The sequence below is a fragment of the Sinohyriopsis cumingii genome, chromosome 9, assembly GCF_028554795.1.
Source record: "Sinohyriopsis cumingii isolate HCF-2022 chromosome 9, ASM2855479v2, whole genome shotgun sequence".
Taxonomy (NCBI): Eukaryota; Metazoa; Mollusca; class Bivalvia; order Unionida; family Unionidae; genus Sinohyriopsis; species Sinohyriopsis cumingii.
Window position 1 is genome coordinate 116,522,958 of NC_142969.1, and position 22,920 is coordinate 116,545,877.

The 22,920-nt window shown below is 33.6% G+C and overlaps 1 protein-coding gene across 1 annotated transcript in view; it reads right to left on the bottom strand.

Annotated features, from left to right (window-relative positions):
* Positions 1–20,173, bottom strand: part of LOC149792523 (opioid growth factor receptor-like protein 1) — a 28,310-nt gene extending 8,137 nt beyond the window's left edge. The window contains exons 1-4 of the mRNA XM_089971149.1: positions 20,074–20,173; positions 16,469–16,547; positions 11,237–11,303; positions 3,825–3,973 (exon numbers count right to left, since the gene is read on the bottom strand). Of these exons, the coding sequence (XP_089827275.1) occupies positions 3,825–3,922 (98 nt within the window). The 5' untranslated portion in view covers positions 3,923–3,973; positions 11,237–11,303; positions 16,469–16,547; positions 20,074–20,173. The remainder of the gene's footprint in view (positions 1–3,824; positions 3,974–11,236; positions 11,304–16,468; positions 16,548–20,073) is intronic.
* Positions 20,174–22,920: the final 2,747 nt, after the last annotated feature.

The window sequence follows — 22,920 nt, forward strand, 5'->3', positions numbered from 1 at the left end:
TGATGGAAATGACCCAAGCATCTTGAAGCTTCTTTTATTTTCAGAGCAGATACTCTTTAACAAAAGAGTTGAAGTACCATTTAAAATATTTTGTGGGCATCAGACAGCCAAAGCAAAATTCTAATTGGAGATCTTTGTAAAAATTTAAAACATTGTTTTCTTCTTTTTTCTGAAAATCAAATAATTACAAATATACAGGCAACTGGCATACTGCCAAAACAGGCAACCAGAACCCTGTCTAACAGGCAGCTGGCATACTGCCATAACAGGCAACCAGAACCCTGTCTGACAGGCAGCTGGCATACTGCCATAACAGGCAACCAGAACCCTGTCTGACAGGCAACCAACACCCTGCTTTAACTGGCAATCAGAAGCCTAAACTGACAGCCAACACTGTACTCTACTCTGACCAGTGGTCTGGGAAGCAACAGTTAATACTCTTTAAAAAGCTTTAACACATATTCCAATGAAAACTCCTATGATATATCAAGCATAATTTGCTTGGTCCATGCAAGTTTATCAAAAAATGGTAGCATCCAGATGAAATACCAACATAGGGTATAATTCAAATAATCATGAATAATTATTTATTATAAAGTAAGTTCACATTCTTCTATCTTTTTAAAGCTAGAAAAATTCTTCATTGATTCAGTGCCTTAATAAAAGGTCAATACTACAGTTGCTGTTTAAAACATTTGTAATCATCTATAATTGAGAACTCCATATTTATTGTTCTTGTTATAAATGTCTTTGTACTAATGATGAATAATGGCAACTAAAAGTGTGATTGCAGAACTCAAAATCACACAACTTGAAATGTTTGGTTTCACTGTGTTTAATTTCATTGAAAAAATAATCAATTCAATTAACTTTAACACCGATAATTTTAGCCATTTATGAATCCTAATTTGCTCGTTTTAGACAAAGAATTTCATTATTGTTTACTATTCACTAAAACTTTAAATTAAAAAAATTTATTTGAAATCATGTTAGCACAAAATTTGCCTACAATGGAATCCTGTAAGATACTTGTATTGATGAGAACCAATAAAGTATTCGGATACAGAAGTGTCATTGTGACCTATTTTCCAACTTTGATAATATAAGGGTCACAGGGAGAAAATGAATACATCAGATCCTAATTGTAGAAAAAATTATCAACAAGAACACTTTGAAAATCTCTTAACCTAATATTCTGCCATGTTTATTTTAAGATTTCTTATTTCTCTCAGAAGTCTACATAGCAAAGATTAAATGAAGCAACGTGTCTGTCATTCAAATTTCTATACCCTATGAAAGGGAACAGCTTCTTTATAATATTCTTATCTCTGTCTGTCTCTCATTTTCTACCAATGATTGTCTAATTGATATTTCTAAATCCTTGTTATTGTTGTTAGAAGGATTTGTTATAATCTAGATAATTGTTATCATTAAATTCATGTACAACAAACATAACTGCACTAAAGCATTTTGAATGATGGGTTCTTTCCTCTGTATGTAAAATAATATTTCCATTTTTAGAAAAGAAAATTATAGCCCTTTTTCTATCTATAATCATAAACGTCTGTCACTTTTCTCCTCAAATAAAATTGCAGTCAATACATTTCTACATTTATTTATTTGTAGTGTCTGTTTCACTTGTTCTGGTATCATGTTTTATCACACAGTAGGTATAGTTTTCCTATAGTATGTGTAGTTTCATATTTTTGATATTACCACACGTTAATTTCAACATGTTAAAATATCACTTTATGTGATTCTGATTGGTCCAAATAAGGCCATGAAATTATTGTGCAGTATCCTCTTTAATGATTGGCCAGGATCATGGGAAAATGTTTTTAACCCCGTCTTCTTGAATGTTTGGTTCTGAATGAACATTTGTGGCAGCCATTTTTGAACTCGACTCGCGAAAGGAAATTGAGACAAAACTACATACGCTGTCTGAATATGGATATGTTACCCCCACAGGGTGTTGTTATGTTATGTATAACAATATTATAATGAGAAACATGTCATAAAACTACAATACAAGAACAACAATAAGAAGTAAAACTAAGGGTATTGCTTATTTGATGGCAGGGTGGGGAGAGGGAGCGGTATATCTGTAACATAGATATAGAATCCACCGTATTTACAAGCGTGATTTAAATGTTAACTTAAAGAAGTAAATAAACTCACCTCTGTTCACAGAAGAATTGGACATATATGGGTCTCCTAACTGAGAGAACTTTATCCAACCACAGCATCTTTATGCAGTATATATGGGTTGCAAATCCAATTAAAAAAGAAATTTGATTACGTCTTCTGTACAGTCTATTGTTCCAGTCAAATACTGTAAATATCCGGTCACAAATGCATTGCAGTAAATGTGGGAATTTCTGCACCAGTAATCCTATTTCACACAAAATTTGTAACAATGTAATGTTTAGTTCTGCAAGTGACATTTTAGGGTAAACATGTACTCTAGGTCTACTGTTTACTGTATCAATGTGGCATCACATTGCATTAATCATTCTGTTTTGAAAAAATGATTTTGTCATTATAAAATGTTCTATTTATTCAGATGGAAGCTTTTTCTTTGATTTATAGTTTGTAAAAATGTACAATCTACTTTTACTAGTTCAACTTTGTTTGGGACTATATTTTATGCACAATAAATGAAAGGTACACCATCTGTCAGATTGAATGAAATTATTAATTCTTCTTTCTATCTAAATAATTTCCACTGAAATAAAAACTATGTGATAAAAATAATCTCAAATGGGTAATGATTTAATATTAAATTTATCAAACTCGTTGAATAAATTCAATATTGAATTGTTACCCATTGAGATCCTCTATATATACAATAGCCAGCTGAGCAAGGGAGGTAATGCAGTCAGTGAGTCAGAATACTCCAACTCTTTATTATTTTAACATTTAATTTTGGAATCTGGTTGGAGTAAATTTTCCCTAACAAACAGATTTTTAATCTACATATAATGTTCTACAAAAGCAAGAAAAATTTACATTATGAAATTATTTTTTGATTACTGACATCTGAAATGTGTACAGTGATTGATATGTTGAAATAACTTTTGCTGATCAGTTATAATGAATCTCATATGATTTGTTGGGGCATTATTTAAGTTGCTGAGCCGAGGGCAAAGTGCAAGTTTCAGCTTCCTTACCCAGTGCACCTGAAAATGTTTGCACACAAAAATCTGTAACATTATTAATCTTACACAATCAATTAAGTACACACATTATATACTACATGTAACTTAAATTAATTTGGCTGCATCATTAAGTAAGAACTTCCTATTTCTCTTTTTTATAGACTCATAATGGAGCAAAAACAGTGATTTCATTATGGTTCTTTATAATACTCTATATTAGAGTGAATTCCTTTATATTATGTTACACTTAATAACTGCCTTCCATGAGACCTGTAAGTGATGAGTGTATTGCATATACATGACCACACTCATTATAATTTACTTAGCAGATGTTTTAACTTAGAAACTTGTACTGTGAAACTGAGTGATAAAACTCCTCTACATTTGGAATGCAGGTAATCAGATTTATTCACGGTCTCCTCAATACAAAGATGATTTTCCCAGGGTTAGGGTTTTCCTCCATGAAATATATCGGATGCCAGCTTTACTATATGCTGAAAAATGGTATTAAACCCACATCAAGAAACCAAACCTTGCATGGGAATGAGCAAAAGGAGAGAAATTACAGTTATACGGACAAAAATAGAAATATACAATTGACTCAAACCCCACCCCATACAAAAATATACTTCCTCTCCCACAAGTAGATTTAAACATATCCATTACTGATTTAAATGCAGAAATCTGTCTTTCCAGTTCTGGGCACGCTCTATCTTCCCAGATTTTGTATCCTCAAGTTTCATTCCATAGAAGTCCAGCATCATCTTGTATGCTTTAAGAACTCGGCCATGTGCTGTCTTGTTTCCACAGATTTTCTGAAATCAATTCCAGTATTTATTATTTATTACATATCTAATTTAATCTCATATATTGGATATGACATTTCCTACAGATGTTCAATGCACATTTCTGTATCACACACCCAAACTGGAACTATTTTCATCTTTCCAATAATTCCTACGCATATATTTTCTTAGATGCCCTAAATCAAACTTGTGAAAATTCCCACTTGTTTGGAATCATTTTCAAACTGTCTGGTCAAAAATATGCAAACAGAGTCACCAGCACATTATATGCCCACCTTATACTGAATTGCCCCCCCATAAGGCAGGGTAGACAATAGGTTTTAATACTATTAACCTTAAGACACAGTAGACAATAGGTTTTAATACTATTAACCTTAAGGCAGGGTAGACAATAGGTTTTAATACTATTAACCTTAAGACATGGTAGACAATAGGTTTTAATACTATTAACCTTAAGACAGGGTAGACAATAGGTTTTAATACTATTAACCTTAAGGCAGGGTAGACAATAGGTTTTAATACTATTAACCTTAAGACATGGTAGACAATAGGTTTTAATACTATTAACCTTAAGACACAGTAGACAATAGGTTTTAATACTATTAACCTTAAGGCAGGGTAGACAATAGGTTTTAATACTATTAACCTTAAGACATGGTAGACAATAGGTTTTAATACTATTAACCTTAAGACAGGGTAGACAATAGGTTTTAATACTATTAACCTTAAGACATGGTAGACAATTTTTTATATATACTATTAACCTTAAGGCAGGGTAGACAATAGGTTTTAATACTATTAACCTTAAGGCAGGGTAGACAATAGGTTTTAATACTATTAACCTTAAGGCAGGGTAGACAATAGGTTTTAATACTATTAACCTTAAGGCAAGTTAGACAATAGGTTTTAATACTATTAACCTTAAGGCAGGGCAGACAATAGGTTTTAATACTATTAACCTTAAGACATGGATTAAATAAATTGAAGAAATAAATTCCAGCCAAAATGAACTTCTGGACACAACACTAATACAAACTGATTCTGCTAGATCTTAAAGCATGAATGAATAATTTGCCAATGACAAAATTATATAGTCCTCTACTTGACCCCAGGTAACAATTAGCATTTTCTTTTTAAAAAAAAGCTATTACCTAATGGAAAATAAGCTTCTAGAAACTTCTTAATGTTTAACAACAGAAAGTTGGTTATATCTGAAAAGTCTATTACTAAAATTATAATATATTACCTGGTCTATGTCAGGTACACCAGATAAATTGTAGGAGAGTTCCAATAACCTAGACCCAGACCCAAATAAACATGTTTACTTATATTAATAATGATTCTGGTATTAAACCCATTCACACAGAGAATATTTTAGCTATGTATTAGTTGTTTACAGAATAAAATTAAAAAAATCAATAATTCAGGTAAAGAAGAAAATAAACTTGATTTTGGGCAAGGTTAAGTCCAACTTACAATGTTACATTACAATCGCATATAATAAAATAACAAAAAAAAACCAAGAAAAAAACAACTAAACAAACTATGCAAATTAAATATACATAACAGTATATGGTAAAAGCTGGATGGATGGATTGACAATATCATAATATGGTAGTCATTTAAAAAGCAAAGAAAGTGAGATACATGTAAATAATTAATTAAAAATGATGTTTTTTATTCATAGTTGGAGTAAATAATTTATCTGATAATTGTGGGAATAATTTTAAATCTGATGACTGTAGGAATAATTTTAAATCCGATAATTGTAGGAATTTGTAAATCTGATGATTGTAGGAATAATTTGTAAATCCGATAACTGTAGGAATAATTTGTAAATCTGATGATTGTAGGAATAATTTGTAAATCTGATGATTGTAGGAATAATTTTTAAATCTGATAATTGTAGGAATAATTTTACATCTGAGAACTGGAGGAATAATTTTAAATCTGATGACTGTAGGAATAATTTTAAATCTGATAATTGTAGAAATAATTTGTAAATCTGATGATTGTAGGAATAATTTGTAAATCTGATGATTGTAGGAATAATTTGTAAATGTGATAATTGTAGGAATAATTTTAAATCTGAGAATTGTAGGAATAATTTCTAAATCTGATAATTGTAGTAATAATTTTTAAATCTGATAATTGTGGGAATAATGTGTAAAGCTGATGATTGTAGGAATAATTTCTAAATCTGATAATTGTAGGAATAATTTTAAATCTGATAATTGTAGGAATAATTTTAAATCTGATGATTGTAGGAATAATTTTAAATCTGATGATTGTAGGAATAATTTGTAAATCTGATAATTGTTGGAATAATTTTTAAATCTGATATTTGTAGTAGTAATTTCAAATCTGATAACTGTTGGAATAATTTTTAAATCTGATAATTGTAGGAATAATTTTTTTAATCTGATAGTTGTAGTAATAATTTCAAATCTGATATTTGTAGGACTAATTGTTAAATCTGATGGCTTTAATGTATAGTTATGAAATCCATTGGGTCTTATCATCACACAAAAGTTTATCATGGGATAAATACAATGCTACATACAGGGACAGCATTTTTCAGTACAGAAACAGTGACTTATAAGAGAGGAACCCTTGTACTGTTATTATCCATACAGTATAACACACAACCTACTGCACAGACTCTGAATGCCATTGCCGAACATACTACAAAATGGAGGGGGGTGATGTTTCATTAAAATAACACTGGACAACAAATTTTTACAAAAGTCATGTTACTGAAATAAAATTAGTCAATTCTTATCAATTTTTATGTGCTGAACACGAATATGACAGTCAAATTGCAAAATTGGCTCTAGTTTTTTTGTAATCTGCAAGAAATTAATGTTTACATAACGAAATGCATTCCAATAGTAAAAGGTCAACTGTAATAGCCTACCTATAAAAAATCAAGTCATTGACTACGTCTTAGATTTCTTCGCCTGTCTCTTGTACAGCTGTTCGGGAGCATCTCTGAGGAGTGTCCAGCAGTAGTCAGCCAGCATTGTAGTGGACTATTTTCCCTGGTATCTTTGTTCCATTGTTGCGATATCTTGATGAAAACGTTCGCCGTGTTCATCACTAACAATACCACAGTTGCTAGGAAAGAAATCCAAATGGGAATGAAGGAAGTGAATCTTTAGAGACATATTGCAGCCAAGTTTCTTATACTTCATCAACATGTCTTCTACTAGTTCCTTATAGTTTTCTGCCCTAACATTTCCGAGGAAGTTTGTAGAAACTAGGCGAAAAGCATTCCATGCTTGTTTCGCGTCACCTTCCAGCAAGTTGTTGAACCGGTCATCTTTGAAAAGCTCTCGAATCTGAGGACCCACAAAAACTCCCTCTTTAATCTTTGCTTCGCTGAGTCGAGGGAATTTTTCATGCAGGTATCGGAATGCTGGCAAAGTCCGGTCAATGGCTTTCACGAAGTTCTTCATCAAACCTAGTTTGATGTGAAGGGGTGGTAGCAAGATTTTCTGAGCCTCAACCAGAGCTGGGTGTTGGATATTCTTCTCTCCAATGGTTACATTCTGCCTGTGAGTCCATTCCTTCCTCATGTAGTGCATTTCCCTTGCTCGGCTATCCCACTCGCATAAGAAACACATGTATTTTGTATATCCTTGCTGCAGTCCCATTAAAAGGGCAACTACCTTCAAATCACCACAGAGGTGCCAGCTGGACTTGTTATACTCAATGGAATTCAGTAGCTGCCTTAAGTTATCGTATGTCTCTTTCATGTGGACAGCATACGCTACTGGAATAGATGGAAGAATGTTTCCATTGTGCAAAAGCACAGCCTTGAGACTCAGTTTCGAAGAGTCCACAAATAGTCTCCATTCTTGTGGGTCATGAGTGATTTTTAAAGCATTCATGAGGCCCTCAATATCGGAACAGAATATCAGATTACTTTCCTTTCTGAAGAAAGGCTCCAATTGCTGGTGGCGCTTTCGATATGCAGTAATTGTGACATCTTCTTCTAGAAGATTCCATTGTTGGAGTCTTGATCCTAGCAATTCTGCCTTGTTCTTTGATAAGTCCAAATCACGAATCAGGTCATTTAGTTCTTCCTGTGTTATTCTGTGTGGGGTTGATGATGCACCACAGTGAAAATCTGGATCACTGCATGCTGATGGACCAGGAGAAGAACAGGTCGACTCACCTTTGTCTTCGTCAGATGAATCAAGAGAATATTCTGCTGGAGGTTCTGGAATAGGAAGTCCCTCACCATGTGGAACTGGTCTCAATGCAGACGGAATGTTTGGGTAGACTATTCTCGACTTCTTTCACTTCGTTATTCCGCCGGAAAGAGGAGGAACCAAGCAGAAGTAACAGTCATTTAGGTGGTTGCTTGGCTCTCTCCACACCATTGGGACTGCAAACGGCATTGATGACCTTTTGCAATTCAACCACTGTGAAAGCTGTGTTGTACATGTAGCACAGCATATATGCGGAGCCCAAGGCTTGTCTTGGTCACCAACCTTGCATCCGAAGTAAAGATGATATGCCTTCTTCACTTGAGAATTGATACTTTTCTTCTGGTTGGCAAATGTCACTTCCCCACAAATATAGCAAAAATTGTCCGCGGTATTAACACACTTTCGAGGCATTACTGTTCTTTATTGTACGTAAATGGATAAAATAATAAGTTTTATGTAACAGTAGCTTGAACTGTCTCGCACAACGTCTAAAATATTTTAAATGCTGAACCTATCTGATTGGGCTTTATATAGTACACTGCTTACGTCAGCTTCAGCAGCCGCCTGGCATTAGTATAATAGGCCTACACATGTATAGTACACTGCTGACGTCAACTTACTTCAGCAGCCGCATGGCATTAGTATTGCACTGCATCAGAAAATGATGCAATCAACTGTGGATGATGTGAGCATGATGGTATTATGCAATGTTACATCATTATTCCGGATGTTGCTGCAGTCCTACTGGAGAAATTTACACAGTGAAACATAGAAAATGAGGTATATGAATATCTTCAAAACGAGAGCCAATACAAATTTTTCACGGTTATATTCGTGTTCGGCACACCAAAATACTACAGATTAGGGCCTTTTCAAGTCAGTAATGATTTCACTGTTGACCAGTGTAATCAAACAAAACATGGTGACAATGATCTGCATATATGTCTTGAGAAATCCTCAGTACATTCAGAATTGGGCATGCATAATGCTAAAATAATAAAATAGTCTATGAATAATGTATTAGAATGTAGCTTCTCATTTTTGCCACTACCCCCAGAAGCCAATCTGATATTACAATTATGATTTGTTATCTTTATTCTTGAAATAAGATTGCATTTTAGTTCAACTACTTTTACATAGAACTATTGGCACACTAAATATTATTTCAAATACAAATTGTTCAATAAACATGATAAATGAATTCATAAATCTGATATTTAATATGAAAAATATCAATAGTACCCTGCAGAAGTGTGCTATAGCAAAGCCCAAATATTCTTTGTTTTCAGATAATGTAAATTTCTTTAAAGGACATATCTATAAAAAGGACATTTTCAGAAATAAAAAAAAAGTCCTTATATAATTATTCTATTCAAAACAGACATTCTTCTAACATGGACCGATGGTACTATTTTACAATCCACTCAACATATATACAGAACAGTTTACATTGTCTTAAAACAATTTAAAACTGCCTTTTCATGCTAAGATATATTGCATTTATTCTCTTGCCTGAGTGACAAACATATAAAATATTTAACGATGTGTTTGTATTAAAACTCCATTTTCAATGCAGTGTCCATTGCATGTTATAAAACAATCCATGTTCATTTACAAATGTAGTAAAGTTATCGACTATGTTGTACAATCAGTGCAACTAAAATAGTATGACCCTTATGGTGTGGTCATTTTTACCTACACATCACTTTTAATACATCAAGAATTTTTCAGATATTTAAATTCCAGCACTGTAAATTACATAACTGCTCTAGTTGGAGCTTCTAATATTGTGTAAATGAAATCCTACTACTAAATTAAATAGTGATGACAAAATGCTACAATTGTGGTACTTAAATATAACCAAATGAAATAGAATGAGGCATGCCATATACCAACAGTGTAGTGATTGCTCTTTTAGGAAGCAGCTTGATTTAGGAAGACTGAAAGCATATTTTAATGTGGTGGAAGAATCTGATAACACATTTGTATGTTTATTGTGGTATAACCATTACATACAGATTTTTCAACTAACAATTGTTAAATAAAAAATGTATACAAAATATGAACAGCAAAATGCAAGATAGATTCAAAACAGGGCTGAAAAAAGGCATCAGAAAATAGAAAAATACAACACAGACATTAACCAACCAAAATAAACAGCAGAGCCAGATAGAGACAATAAATGTGTCAAAGTCTATCACCTGATTTAAGTGAGTGATTACTAAATCAGATTACAATCTCTTCATATTGAACAGAAATGGAGTGAAGATAAGACTGAGATATAAACATTAAAAGAAAATCAACAAACAGCTCAAAATTGTGGATGTGCTCCAAGTCATTCAATTCCAATGGAAAATTAATACATGATGTACCATCATTAAAACATTTATTTCGGATTTAGTTAAAACATACATACCTACAACCCAGTATGAAATATAGCCTACTATTAATGTCAAAATTTATGGCTCAAGGACCATAACTGATTTATCATAACTCTACACCTTATCTTGCAAAGAATTTGACAACACATAATAAATTAAATAAAGCTCATATTGAGAAATTATTTCCAAAACTGCATTTATTCACTGACTAACTGACAACTATACTATCATTGTATTAAAATCATTATAATAAATGTAGGTTTAAATGTGCATCAATCCTCAAACACTGACAGACAATCAATAACCATAGCTCAGTTTATATAGACAATAAAAATAAGTACCTGATGTAAAAATATATAAACAATAAAGAAAATGTATTAAGGTCCAGTTTTTTTTTCTTCATTTGAATGATCTTGCTGGTTTGACACTCAGGTCATTTGAAAAGAAAATTAATGTAATATGAAGGTAATTTAAGCTCAAAGATGTTTCTCATAAGTATAAATTACATCTGTAGAAATGACACAAGAAACAGGTATTCAATTTTAATGATTTCTAAAACATCGCAATTTCACCCCGCACACTAATACTCTATGCACAGTATTTTTCTTTAACATGAGCAGGTCCCTTTTAAAATTGAAATCATAAAAATAAAATCAAACTCATTAAGATTTTACCTCTATTTCATGCAACTGTAATTCTTGTGCATCTCTGTTCAGTCCATCCTCTCGGATTGGAAATAACCTGAAAACAGTGCAAAACTAATCAGCAATATAACAAGTCCAAGACAGCCTGTATCCACTCACCTGGCTGACACCTGCCTAACATAATAAGTCCAAGACAGCCTGTAACCATCCACCTGGCTGACACCTGCCTAACATAGTAAGTCCAAGACAGCCTGTAACCACTCACCTGGCTGACACCTGCCTAACATAATAAGTACAAGACAGCCTGTAACCACCCACGTGGCTGACACCTGCCTAACATAATAAGTCCAAGACAGCCTGTAACCACTCACCTGGCTGACACCTGCCTAACATAACAAGTCCAAGACAGCCTGTATCCACTCACCTGGCTGACACCTGCCTAACATGCACATGCAAGAGCCATAGACCAAAAAGTCAGGGCAAGTAGGATCTGCTGCTGATTACATGTTATCAAAAAATTTGTTTTGCGGCTTCTCTACATCTTGTCCCATCATCTAGTTTTAATGGCACATCAGCATCACTTGCCCAAGGAATGAAAGACCTTTTGACAGGAGGCTTTCAGAAGAAGTTATTAAAGTTTTCTGTATTTAGTAACAGCAGCCATATGTGATGACAGGTTGTCATCACCTGTATACAACGAAGGGTCTTCATGCTCTCAAGTGTAGTCAATTTTCTTGCAGTGGTTTTGGTAAATAAGTGTTTTTAATGTTCTATGTCTATTTTTGTAACTTTGTTCATATTTTGATAGTTTATTGGCATCATCTGCACAAACATGAAATGTGCTCATGCCTGGATGCTGTTAAGTTTGGTCAAATTCTGTTTAGTTGTTTTGGAGAAGCCATTTAAAGGTATGTCTACTTTTAGTAAGAGTAGTTGTATCTAATACTGGATCAGCCTTGTTTGTAGAAGCTTGAAAAGTCTTCATGCCAGGATGTTCTCTGTCAAGCTTCATCAAATTTTATTTAGTGGCTTCTGGACATGTAGATGTTTAAAATACTTTTAGTACAAGTGGGAGATCAGCATCATTCATACCAGCTTAAAAATGCATCCTGCCAAGTTTGGTCTAATTCTATTCAGTTGTATTAGACTAGAATTTGCTTAAAGGTTTTACTATTTTAGCAATAGGCTGTACTTGATGGTGTTTCAGTTTTGTAATATATAAAATATACCAGCTTAAAGTTTTTATTTTTTGGAAAGGGTGGCCATATATAATCTGCAGTTCCTCATCATGTTATGTATATTTGATTTAATTTAATTGTTTGTAAGTTTTAAAATTGTTTAATTATTTTAATTTCATTACATGTCAAAATGATGTAGTTTTGTCTACTAGGAGCTTGATATTTTTTTCAGAAAATAGTTTGACCTCAACTCTTCAGCTGTAAACACCTAAAGCTGACCTGGTTCCTGACCCTGATTTCAGAAATCACTGAGACAAGTAAACAACTTTTTAGTTTTATCTTATTCTTAGAGTAAAATTATTGATTTTTGTCAAGGTCGTACAGGGACTATGTGCTTTTGGACTTAAATAATTCTCGAAGACTCTGAAAAGTTGACCCTCATCCAGGAATTTGTTTTGCATCTCGAGTTACTGTATAATCATTGTTTATAGAGATTTTTCTCAGTCTGGGTTTAAAACACTTGATGTCAATGTGTTCATTTGTTTGTGACCAGTTTGTGAATTATATTTTAATGTTTATTTGCATTATCTGGAATCTAAAGGATAATTCTTTTTCCTGGAAATATATAAGTGCTCATACAGAATTCTTGGACAAAGAAATTTCATTAAATTTTATTAGGAAATTCAAACACCAGATTATTGTTTGTGAATAACACATAACTGTAGACACAAGAGCACAATAATAGCTACAGTATACGTCATCGCCTTCCATCTCAGATTCTTCGTTGGGACTCGAACTTGAATTTATTAGAACATTTCATTATTAGGATTTCTAAAATTTAATTCATGGATTATTCTGGGATTATTTTTGGATTTGATTCTTAAACTGTAAGTTCTTATTTTTTCATTTTTACGGTATTTTTCCATTGAAATAAATTATTTGTTAAATTTTTAAAAGCTTGTTGTTTTTACTCTATCTTTTGTTACTATTTATTCGAACCTAGACATCTGAAAACTCTTCATTCAGGAAAAGCTGTTAAATCTTGACAAATTCTGTTCAGAGACTTTGGAAAAGTCACTTACGGGTTTTTCTATTTTCAGTGATGGTGGACATATATGATAGCAAGTATATATCATTTGTAAATATCTGAATGGTCTTCATGTCAGGATGGCTGGAGTCAAATTTGGTAAAATTCTGTTGATCAGTTATTGAAAATAAGCCACATAAAAGTTTTTATATTTTAAGTACTGGTGGTCATATATCATGACAGATCAAATTTTTCAAAAAAGTCTTAAGTTCTTCATGCTGAGAGGTTTCCTGTCAGGTTTTGTCAAATTCTGTTCAGCTGTTTTGTAGAAAAAGTCATTTGAAGGTTGTTTTGTTTGTTGTAATAGCAGCCATGTTGACATTTGATGGCAGTTCATCATCATTTGTAGAAACCTGTGCCAAGTTTAATCAAAATTTGTCAAGAGATTTTTAAAAGAAGCTTCAAATACCAATTTTTGATTGAATATGTACAGGTTTTCTGTTAGACATCTGCTAAATCTTCAATTAGGAATGCTGGTAAACCTGGAAAAATTATGTTCAGAGTTTTTGGAGAAGTCACTTAAGGGTTTTTCTATTCTCAGTAATGGTGGCTATTTATGATAGCAAAGTGACATCGTATGTAATATCTAACAGGCCTTCATGGGAGTATGACTCCTGTCAAACTATAATATTCTGTTGATCAGTGTTTGAAAATAAGCCCTATAAAGGTCTTTATATTTTTAGTACTTGTGGCCGTATTTGGTGTTGTTGTTGTTGTAGGGTTTAACGCCATTTTTCAGCACACGATAGGCTATACATGGCGGCAAGTATTAATGGTGGAGGAAGAACCCGGGAAAACCCAGGAAAGAACCACCGACCCACGAGAACCTACTGGCAAGCTTTCTCACATACCCACATTAGCCGAATCCAAGACTCAAACCCACGCAGACAGAGGTGAGATGGCAGTGATCCATAATGGAGAGCACTTTAGACCACTCAGTCACTCAGGGCCCCGGCCATATTTGATGACAGATCACATTTTTTAAACTAAATCTTAAAATTATGCATACGGAGATGCTTTCTTTCAGATTTTATCAAATTTTCTTCTGGTGGTTCATAGAAAAAGTCATTTGAAGGTTGTTTTATTTGTTGTAGCAGTGGCCATATCACTATGTGATGGCAAATCATCATCATTTGCCAAAAGTCTTTTTATGCCAGGCTGTGCTGTGCCTGGTTTGGATGAAATTGGTCAAAAGACTTTTAAAAGAAGCTTCAGATAGACTATGTACATGTTTTCTGTTACTGGTGATGGAAGCCGTATTTTTGGTGGACTGGCATTATATGCAAAGGCTCAAATGGTCTTCATGCCAGGAAATGTCAATTTGATCACAATCTGTTGAAAGACTTTGGTGGAAAAGTCATTTAATGAGGATTAGGGTTATATTTTCAATAACTGTGGCCATATTTGATGTCATTTAAAAGTTTATAATTCCAATTTGTATGAATTGACTATGTTTTCTACATTTTGATTAGATGTAAACAGTCACGTCATACTGATCTGGAATATTTTACACATCAATAAGTTCTGCTGACTACTTTTGGTTCCATGTTTCCAAATCATTTGATGTGAGGTTTTATCTATATCAGCGCCTTACACCCACATAATAACAACAAGCTCCCACCCACCCACTCCTTTGATTTCTGATAAAAAATGACAAGACATAGGTTAAAATAGACAATTAGAAATTAAAACAATGTAATTGCACAGACCTTCCTGCACTCCAACACTCACAACTTTTGCAGAAGAAGGCATATGGCAGGTTTTAGATGTCAATCTTCGGAAATTATTGCATTTCACCTCAACAACACGTTACAGCAGAATTTATTAAAGGTCAGGGTCATATGTTAACCAAGGGATATCACTAAAAATGGACTCAATTTTGCTTTTGAGAGATCAAAATGCATAGAAAATAACAATGTTGCTATAACAACAGGTGCCATATGCAAGCTTCATTTTCCAAAAAGGGGAATATTCCTGGTTTAACCGCAACAACCATTTTTTCTATATTAAAATAATAATCATAACAATATATGACTGGGATGACCCTCTTTGACATTCTACCCCGTATCACTGTATAAAGAATCAATGAATCTTGGCTAGCAAAGATAGGGCTATGTATTCTATTTCCGTTAAGAGGCTAATGAATGAAAACTTTGATGTACACATCGATAAATACCCAACAATGATCATTTAATCCTATAACATTTTCAGGAATGGGGTCTATATGCCAGAATGCACTTTTGATTCAAAATGCTCTGTCAGGGTCTGAGGATCTGACAAAACCATTGTTGACAAATGCTAGATGGAAAACAAATGACACAAAATTTACAAAGGGTAATATAATAAGCTCACAGGCCTAAGAGCTCAAAACCAAACCTTTTTCTAGTTTTAATAACCATCACCATAACTGAAGGCAGAACTGTAAAAAGTTTACATCAGTTTACATACCTCATGAAGACTGAGTGTGAATGCCACTGACATTATTTTCAAAAGTATTTTTCTAATTGATTTGCCTATTGCTCTGTCCACTGCTGTCATCACTGGTCAGTTCACTGTTGTCTTTGATAGTCTCTTAATGTCGTGACTTCAACTTTTCTTGCACAATATTATACAATGACTTTTCACACTTTTTTGTTATATACTTTGCCAAGTTTCTGTTATTACACTAACCTGTTAATGCTAAGCACCTAGCAAAGCTGCTGTTAGTACCATTTTTAGAAGTCTTTGGTATGACTCGGCCGGGGTTCAAACCCATGACCTCCCGCATCCGAGGCGGACACTCTAACACAGTAATTCTTAATAGCCAATGGGTTGTTGAAAGAGAACAAATAATGGAGAGACAACAGACAGATCAGTCACACAGTGGCTCCACAAACTCCAATTACCTTTAACCATGCAAATTTTAAAACCATTTTTAATACTGATTAGAATCATTACAAAATGTTCAGGCATGTGTAAATTACATAATTATGTCAATATCAAATAAATATCACTTACCACTGTATATAACCATGGTGACTCTCTAGGCGTCTGTAGTCTCCCCACCAGTTATTCAGTATTTCTTCTATCAAGGCACCTAGATATATTCAGGAAATATAAAATAAGAAAAATGATATGGAAAAATAAATATTCAACCATCATGTAGCCTGCTCTTCATAGTCATCGCAGACAAAACAAAACAGAGGGATCATTTCTCTTTACAGCTTATAGGTTTATAATCTGGCTAATGTTTCAATGCATTATGTGATACATGTATAAGCATAAAAGAGACACTAATTCAAAGCAAAGATTTGACTGAAGAAAATAGGAAAAACAAAATCTCCCAGTGTCTAATCAAGAATTTTCTTTTGTATGAAATTGAAATATCCTCTGGAATTAAAAAATCCCCCCTAAAAAAAAAACAACTTTTATTTGACAGATTTTATATCAAGGAAAGCACTTCAATGTGTACGATCCACAGTACATTCATTTATATCAGGTAAGCACTACAGCATATATATACACAGTTTATTCATTTAAGTCAGGGAAAGCAATGCAGTGTATGATCCAAAGTGTATTTATTTATATCAGGTAAGCACTACAGTGTGTATGATCCACAGTGTATTTATTTATATCAGGTAAGCACTACAGTGTGTATGATCCACAGTGCATTCATTTATATCAGGTAAGCACTACAGTGTGTATGATCCACAGTGCATTCATTTATATCAGGTAAGCATTAGTGTATATGATCCACAGTACATTCATTTATATCAGGTAAGCACTACAGTATGATCCACAGTGCATTCATTTATATCAGGTAAGCACTACAGTGTGTATGATCCACAGTGCATTCATTTATATCAGGTAAGCACTACAGTGTGTATGATCCACAGTACATTCATTTATATCAGGTAAGCACTACAGTGTGTATGATCCACAGTGCATTCATTTATATCAGGTAAGCACTACAGTGTGTATGATCCACAGTGCATTCATTTATATCAGGTAAGCACTACAGTGTGTATGATCCACAGGTAAGCATTTATATCAGGTAAGCACTACAGTGTGTATGATCCACAGGTAAGCATTTATATCAGGTAAGCATAAGTGTGTATGATCCACAGAGTATTCATTTGAAAGAGTTATCTGTGATATGTTTGTTCTCCACTCCCACTGCAATTTGTAAATAAATTTACATTTGTCAAACAATTAAGATGTGCCTTTTTGAGAGACACACAGAGTAGCTATGGGTCATTTATTAAAGCAATATTTGGTTCTAACAGTTAGCTTGCAATGTGAAGGACTAAAATTGGTCAGAAATAGGTGATTACTTTGTCAGAAACTGTAGCAGAAAGATGAACTCCTTAAAGATACATCTACTGTATTGATACATTGCTCACACCATAGCAAATGGATATACGTTGAATTGTTCCTGGGCTATGCCTGTTACAAGCAAAATTCATAATAAGCACATCTAGGTCCGTTAGAGTTTACCGATACACCAAAGTGCATCATTAAAGTCAATGATTCCTAATGAGAAAAAAATCAAATTTACAATTTTAGCAACTTATTCCTGAAAATTTTAGTTTAACTGTCTTGATTAAGCACTCTATTGACTACTATGCCATATTTACTGATATCGTTCCATAATGCTGTATTAGGATATTAAATCCATTACTGTTATTGTCTACTTCTTCAAACAGAGGTATTTTAATCAAATAAATATCTTTACTTCTTATTTTCATTTTTAGATTCTTTTTTATCAGATTTATCATAACCTTTATATTATGGCTATATGGCACATGATTCCACAGGAGTAAATTGTCCTTAGAAAAGAAACGAAAACGGCACTACACTTTTAAATTGTCTGTATTCTGAATTGTTTTTGTTCATCCACCATATACATCAGACTTTGTATATAACACCATTTTCATGTTCAAAATACTCACTGGTATCTCCATTAACACATTCCTAGCTCCAACAATGAGATACACAGTCAAATCTGTCCTAATGGCTACCTAAGATCTGTGGTCAACTGATCACAATGGCCATTTTAATTCCCTCCACCCCCCAGCAAATTTCTAATATAGATGTTATGTAATCAGTGGTTACCTGTCTTTCCACAGTCAGTTGTAATGTGTTTCTTAACCAAGAAGTGGTTTCACCCTACCTTCCATGTTCAATGGAGCATATCAACAATATATGTGTGTCATTTTGGATTTTTAACATAGCTTTAACAATTTTTCTGTCATATTGCTACAATGTCTGCCATGTGACAGTTCGTAGTGATGTCGAGTGCTGGGGCATCATGCTGCCAACATGTTGCATCATGTCCCACCCAGCCACATTATCCTGACACTAGGCCCACCAGTCCTAACACTAACCTCTTAGCGCTGAGCACCAAGTGTTGTGTATCATACAGCCAGGATTCAAACACATGACCTCATGCATCCAAAGTGGATGCCCTAAACCACTTTGGCCACCGTAATTGCTCCAAGTATTCAAATCAACTTCCTTTTCTTGTATAGCAAGGCATAGTATATAGAAAGATATATTACCTTAACTGATGTTTAACATTCCATTTTTGTTGTTGTTGTAGTTGTTGTAGGGTTTAACGCCATTTTTCAGCACAATGATAGGCTATACATGGCGGCCAGTATTAATGGTGGACGAAGAACCCTGAGAAAACCCAGGAAAGAACCACTGACCCATAAGAAGCTACTGGCAAGCTTTCTCACATACCCACATTGGCCGAATCCGAGACTTGAACCCACACAGACAGAGGTGAGATGGCAGTGATCCGTAACGGACAGCGTTTTAGACCACTCAGCCACTCGGTACCTCCCATTCCATTTTTGATTGTACTTCATAATCCAATGACAGTCAAAGAAGTCAACATGTCGGCTTCGAAAAGTAAGGTCTTTTTTAAACTTACAGTTATAGTGCACTAGTGATCTCCATTATGATTTAGTAAAGTGAGTTTCCTCAGACTCATTCCACTCCATTTGTAATATTTGGACATTTATGTTGGAGTGTAGGGACAAGAGTCCACTGCCTATTGAAAAATTGGAATTTGGTAATAAGCCATTGTCTCTGACCCTAAATCCCAACATAAATGTCCAAATATCAAAAATGGGGTGAGAAGGGTCCAAGAAAATTTTAAAGATTAACATTAAAATGTAGGTGTTCCAAATGTCTGCTATAGAACATGCCAAATGAAAAGGAATTGGCCAGGTCTAACACAAGTTTGACAGCACATGTCCTACCAAACAACCAAGTTTAATTGACATTTGCACAGCCATTCAAGATAAAATGTCAAACATGCTTCACAAGTACTCTATCATCTGCTCAATCTGGTATGTTATTCCTGGCCATCAGTTGTGACACACTCCCTCTGCTTTTTCAAATATTGTCTTATCTCAGCAACAGCTAGAGTAATCTCTATGCATCTTGCTCCACTGTTGAGCACATACATACTGCTTTAAAATTTAGCCTTTATTTTAAGTTAGCCTTTATCTTAATTAAGCCTTTAGTTACAAAGAAAATCCTATGTAATACCATTACTAATAAATAGATTTTGTTCTTTTCACTCTCTTCTTGATATGATTTTATTCTCTTACCATGTGGTTTGGACTCAGTCAAATTCAAGTAGAATCTGGCATTAGCATTCAACGTTTTATCATCCTTATTTTTTCTGAAAAACACAAATACTGTCCTATACCAAATCTGTCATACTATTAATCAATGTGTAATTGATCTGAACAGATCAGATATAACAAGATACATTCACAATGTAAATATAAATATAAACAAGAGTCCCTCGATGGGACTGATGCTCTACTGGCTGTAGGAATTCAAGATAAAACACTTTTTAATTTTAAATGGTGAGTGTTAAAGTCATTTTTTATATTCTACAGGAATAACAAGATTTTCAAAATTAGTTTCTGTAGTGGGAATATTCAAATGTCAAATTGGCACCATTTAAAGGACCAAAAAGGCATTCAAAGAAGTCTTCATGTAGAAATTCCACATTCACATGACTTTCTGTTTTGATGGAAGAAGGATAACAAGATTTTCAAGATGTATGTAACGGTGGCCATATTCAAAAACAGACTGGCATCATTTCCATAGACAATATAAGACTTCTTTTGGTTGAAAACAAAATGTTGATATGACCAGCCATAAATGAGAAGTAGTATTAACAAGATTTTCAAGATGGCCATAATGGCAGTCATAATGAAAGTAAGATCAGCACAATTTTCATTTACAACCAACAAGACATCAAAACAAGTCTTTTAGTGACACCCCACTCATATAACCATTCAATCTTTAGAAATAGTGATAAAAAAACTTTTCAAGATGGCTACTGTGGGGGACATGCTGAATGTCTCAGTGACACCTTCAGGACCAAACAGACATCATAAGAAGGTGTTTACTATAAACCACATGCTGTTATATCTTTTCATCAATATTAATATTAAGATCATCATCAACTAGACATCATAAAACAAAAACCCCACTGCAATATTACTTTTCATTCAGGGACAATAGAAAAACAAGATTTTCAAGATGGCCGCTCTAGACATCAAAACAAATCTTTCAGTGAAAACCCCATGTTGAAATGTACCATCAATTCAGGAGGAGTAGCAATAAATGTTTTTCAAGATGGTCACTTTGGCAACAATGCTGAATATCAACCTGACACCATTTTCATTTAGGACCAACTAGACATCATAAGAAGTCTACTGGTGAAAACCCATGTCAATATGACTTCCATTCTGAAGCAATAGTGATAACAAGATTTTCAAGATGGCCACTGGCAGCCATACTGGAAACCAGATTGCATTATTTTAATTTAAGACCTCATAACAAGTCTTCTGGTAAAACTGCCATTTCAATATGACTTTCCATTAAGTAGGAGTAATGACAACAAGATTAGATTTTCACAATGGCCTCTGTGGTGTCCATATTGCACCTCAGATCGGCCCAGTTTTTATTTAGACTAACTAGACATCATACAAAGCAAATCAGAAAAAGTCCATTGTAGACATGACCATCCATTTCTGGAGGAAAAGAGATAACAAGATTTTCAAGATTGTCTGAGTGGCGCCATTTTCAGCTAGGATCAACTAGACCAAATGATGAATGTGTGTGTAAAGTTACATTGCAATCTTCCAATTGTTTATGTGGAGTGTTGATAACAAACATCTTTTAAAGGAAAGACAGATGTACAATGGACAACAGCCAATCCCATAAGCTCTTCTGGTCTATGACCAGTAGTAAAAATAAATACTGAATTTGTTAAAAAAATATTAGAGTATGCATCTGAATAAATAAAATCTGAGTGAAATATTTAAATATATTTAAGAGTGGATATAGGCAACACATTAATCTCAGAGTAAACATATTTGTTTTTTGTAGCATGCTAAATCATTTTCACTTTCAAAATATTGGATTAGACAGAATGATAGATATATACAGAATACTAAATAAAACAGACTGATAGACAGATATAAACAAAATATTGGATTAGATTGAAAGACAGATAGAGACAAACTATTGGATTAGATGGACTGACAGACAGACAAATAAAGACAGATTATTAGTTTAGATAGGTTTATAGATAGATATAGACATACTATTGAATCAGACAGACTGATAGACAAATATAGGCAGAATACATAGTAGATTAGATAGACTGAGAGAATACATATTGGATTAGACACACTGATATATATACACATAATGTTGGATTAGACAGATGGATAGACAGACAGATATAGACAGACTATTAGTTTAGATAGATTGATAGATAGATATAGACATAATACATAGTGGATTAGATAGAATGATAGTAGATTAGACAGACTGATAGACAAAATATTGAATTAGACTGAAAGGCAGTACTAAACAGAATAATGGATTAGACATTGAAAAACAGATATATACAGAAAATTGGATTAGATAGCTTGAAAGACAGATATAGACAATATTTTGTCAGACAGATTAATAGACAGATATAGACAGAATATTAGATTAGACAGATTTATAGACAGATATAGACAGAATATTGGATCATATAGATTGATGATGGACAGATATAAACAGAATATTGGATTAGATAATTGAGACAGATATAGACAAATTATTGGATTAGACAGATGGATAGACAGATATTATAGACAGAATAATGGATTATATAGATTGATAAAAGACAGACTATTGGATTAGATAGACTGATATAGACAGACTATTGGATTAGACAGACTCATTGATAGATATAGTCAGAATACATGGTGGATTAGACAGATAGATAGACAGAATTGGATTAGACAGACTGAATCTATAGACAGCTGAATACAGGGTATCCTTTGCGATATTCATCTGTATTATATTCTTCTGTACTAGTTTGTTCCCAGGATGCCATCATCTCACTTTTACTACTTCAGTACTCTTCCTGGAAGGAA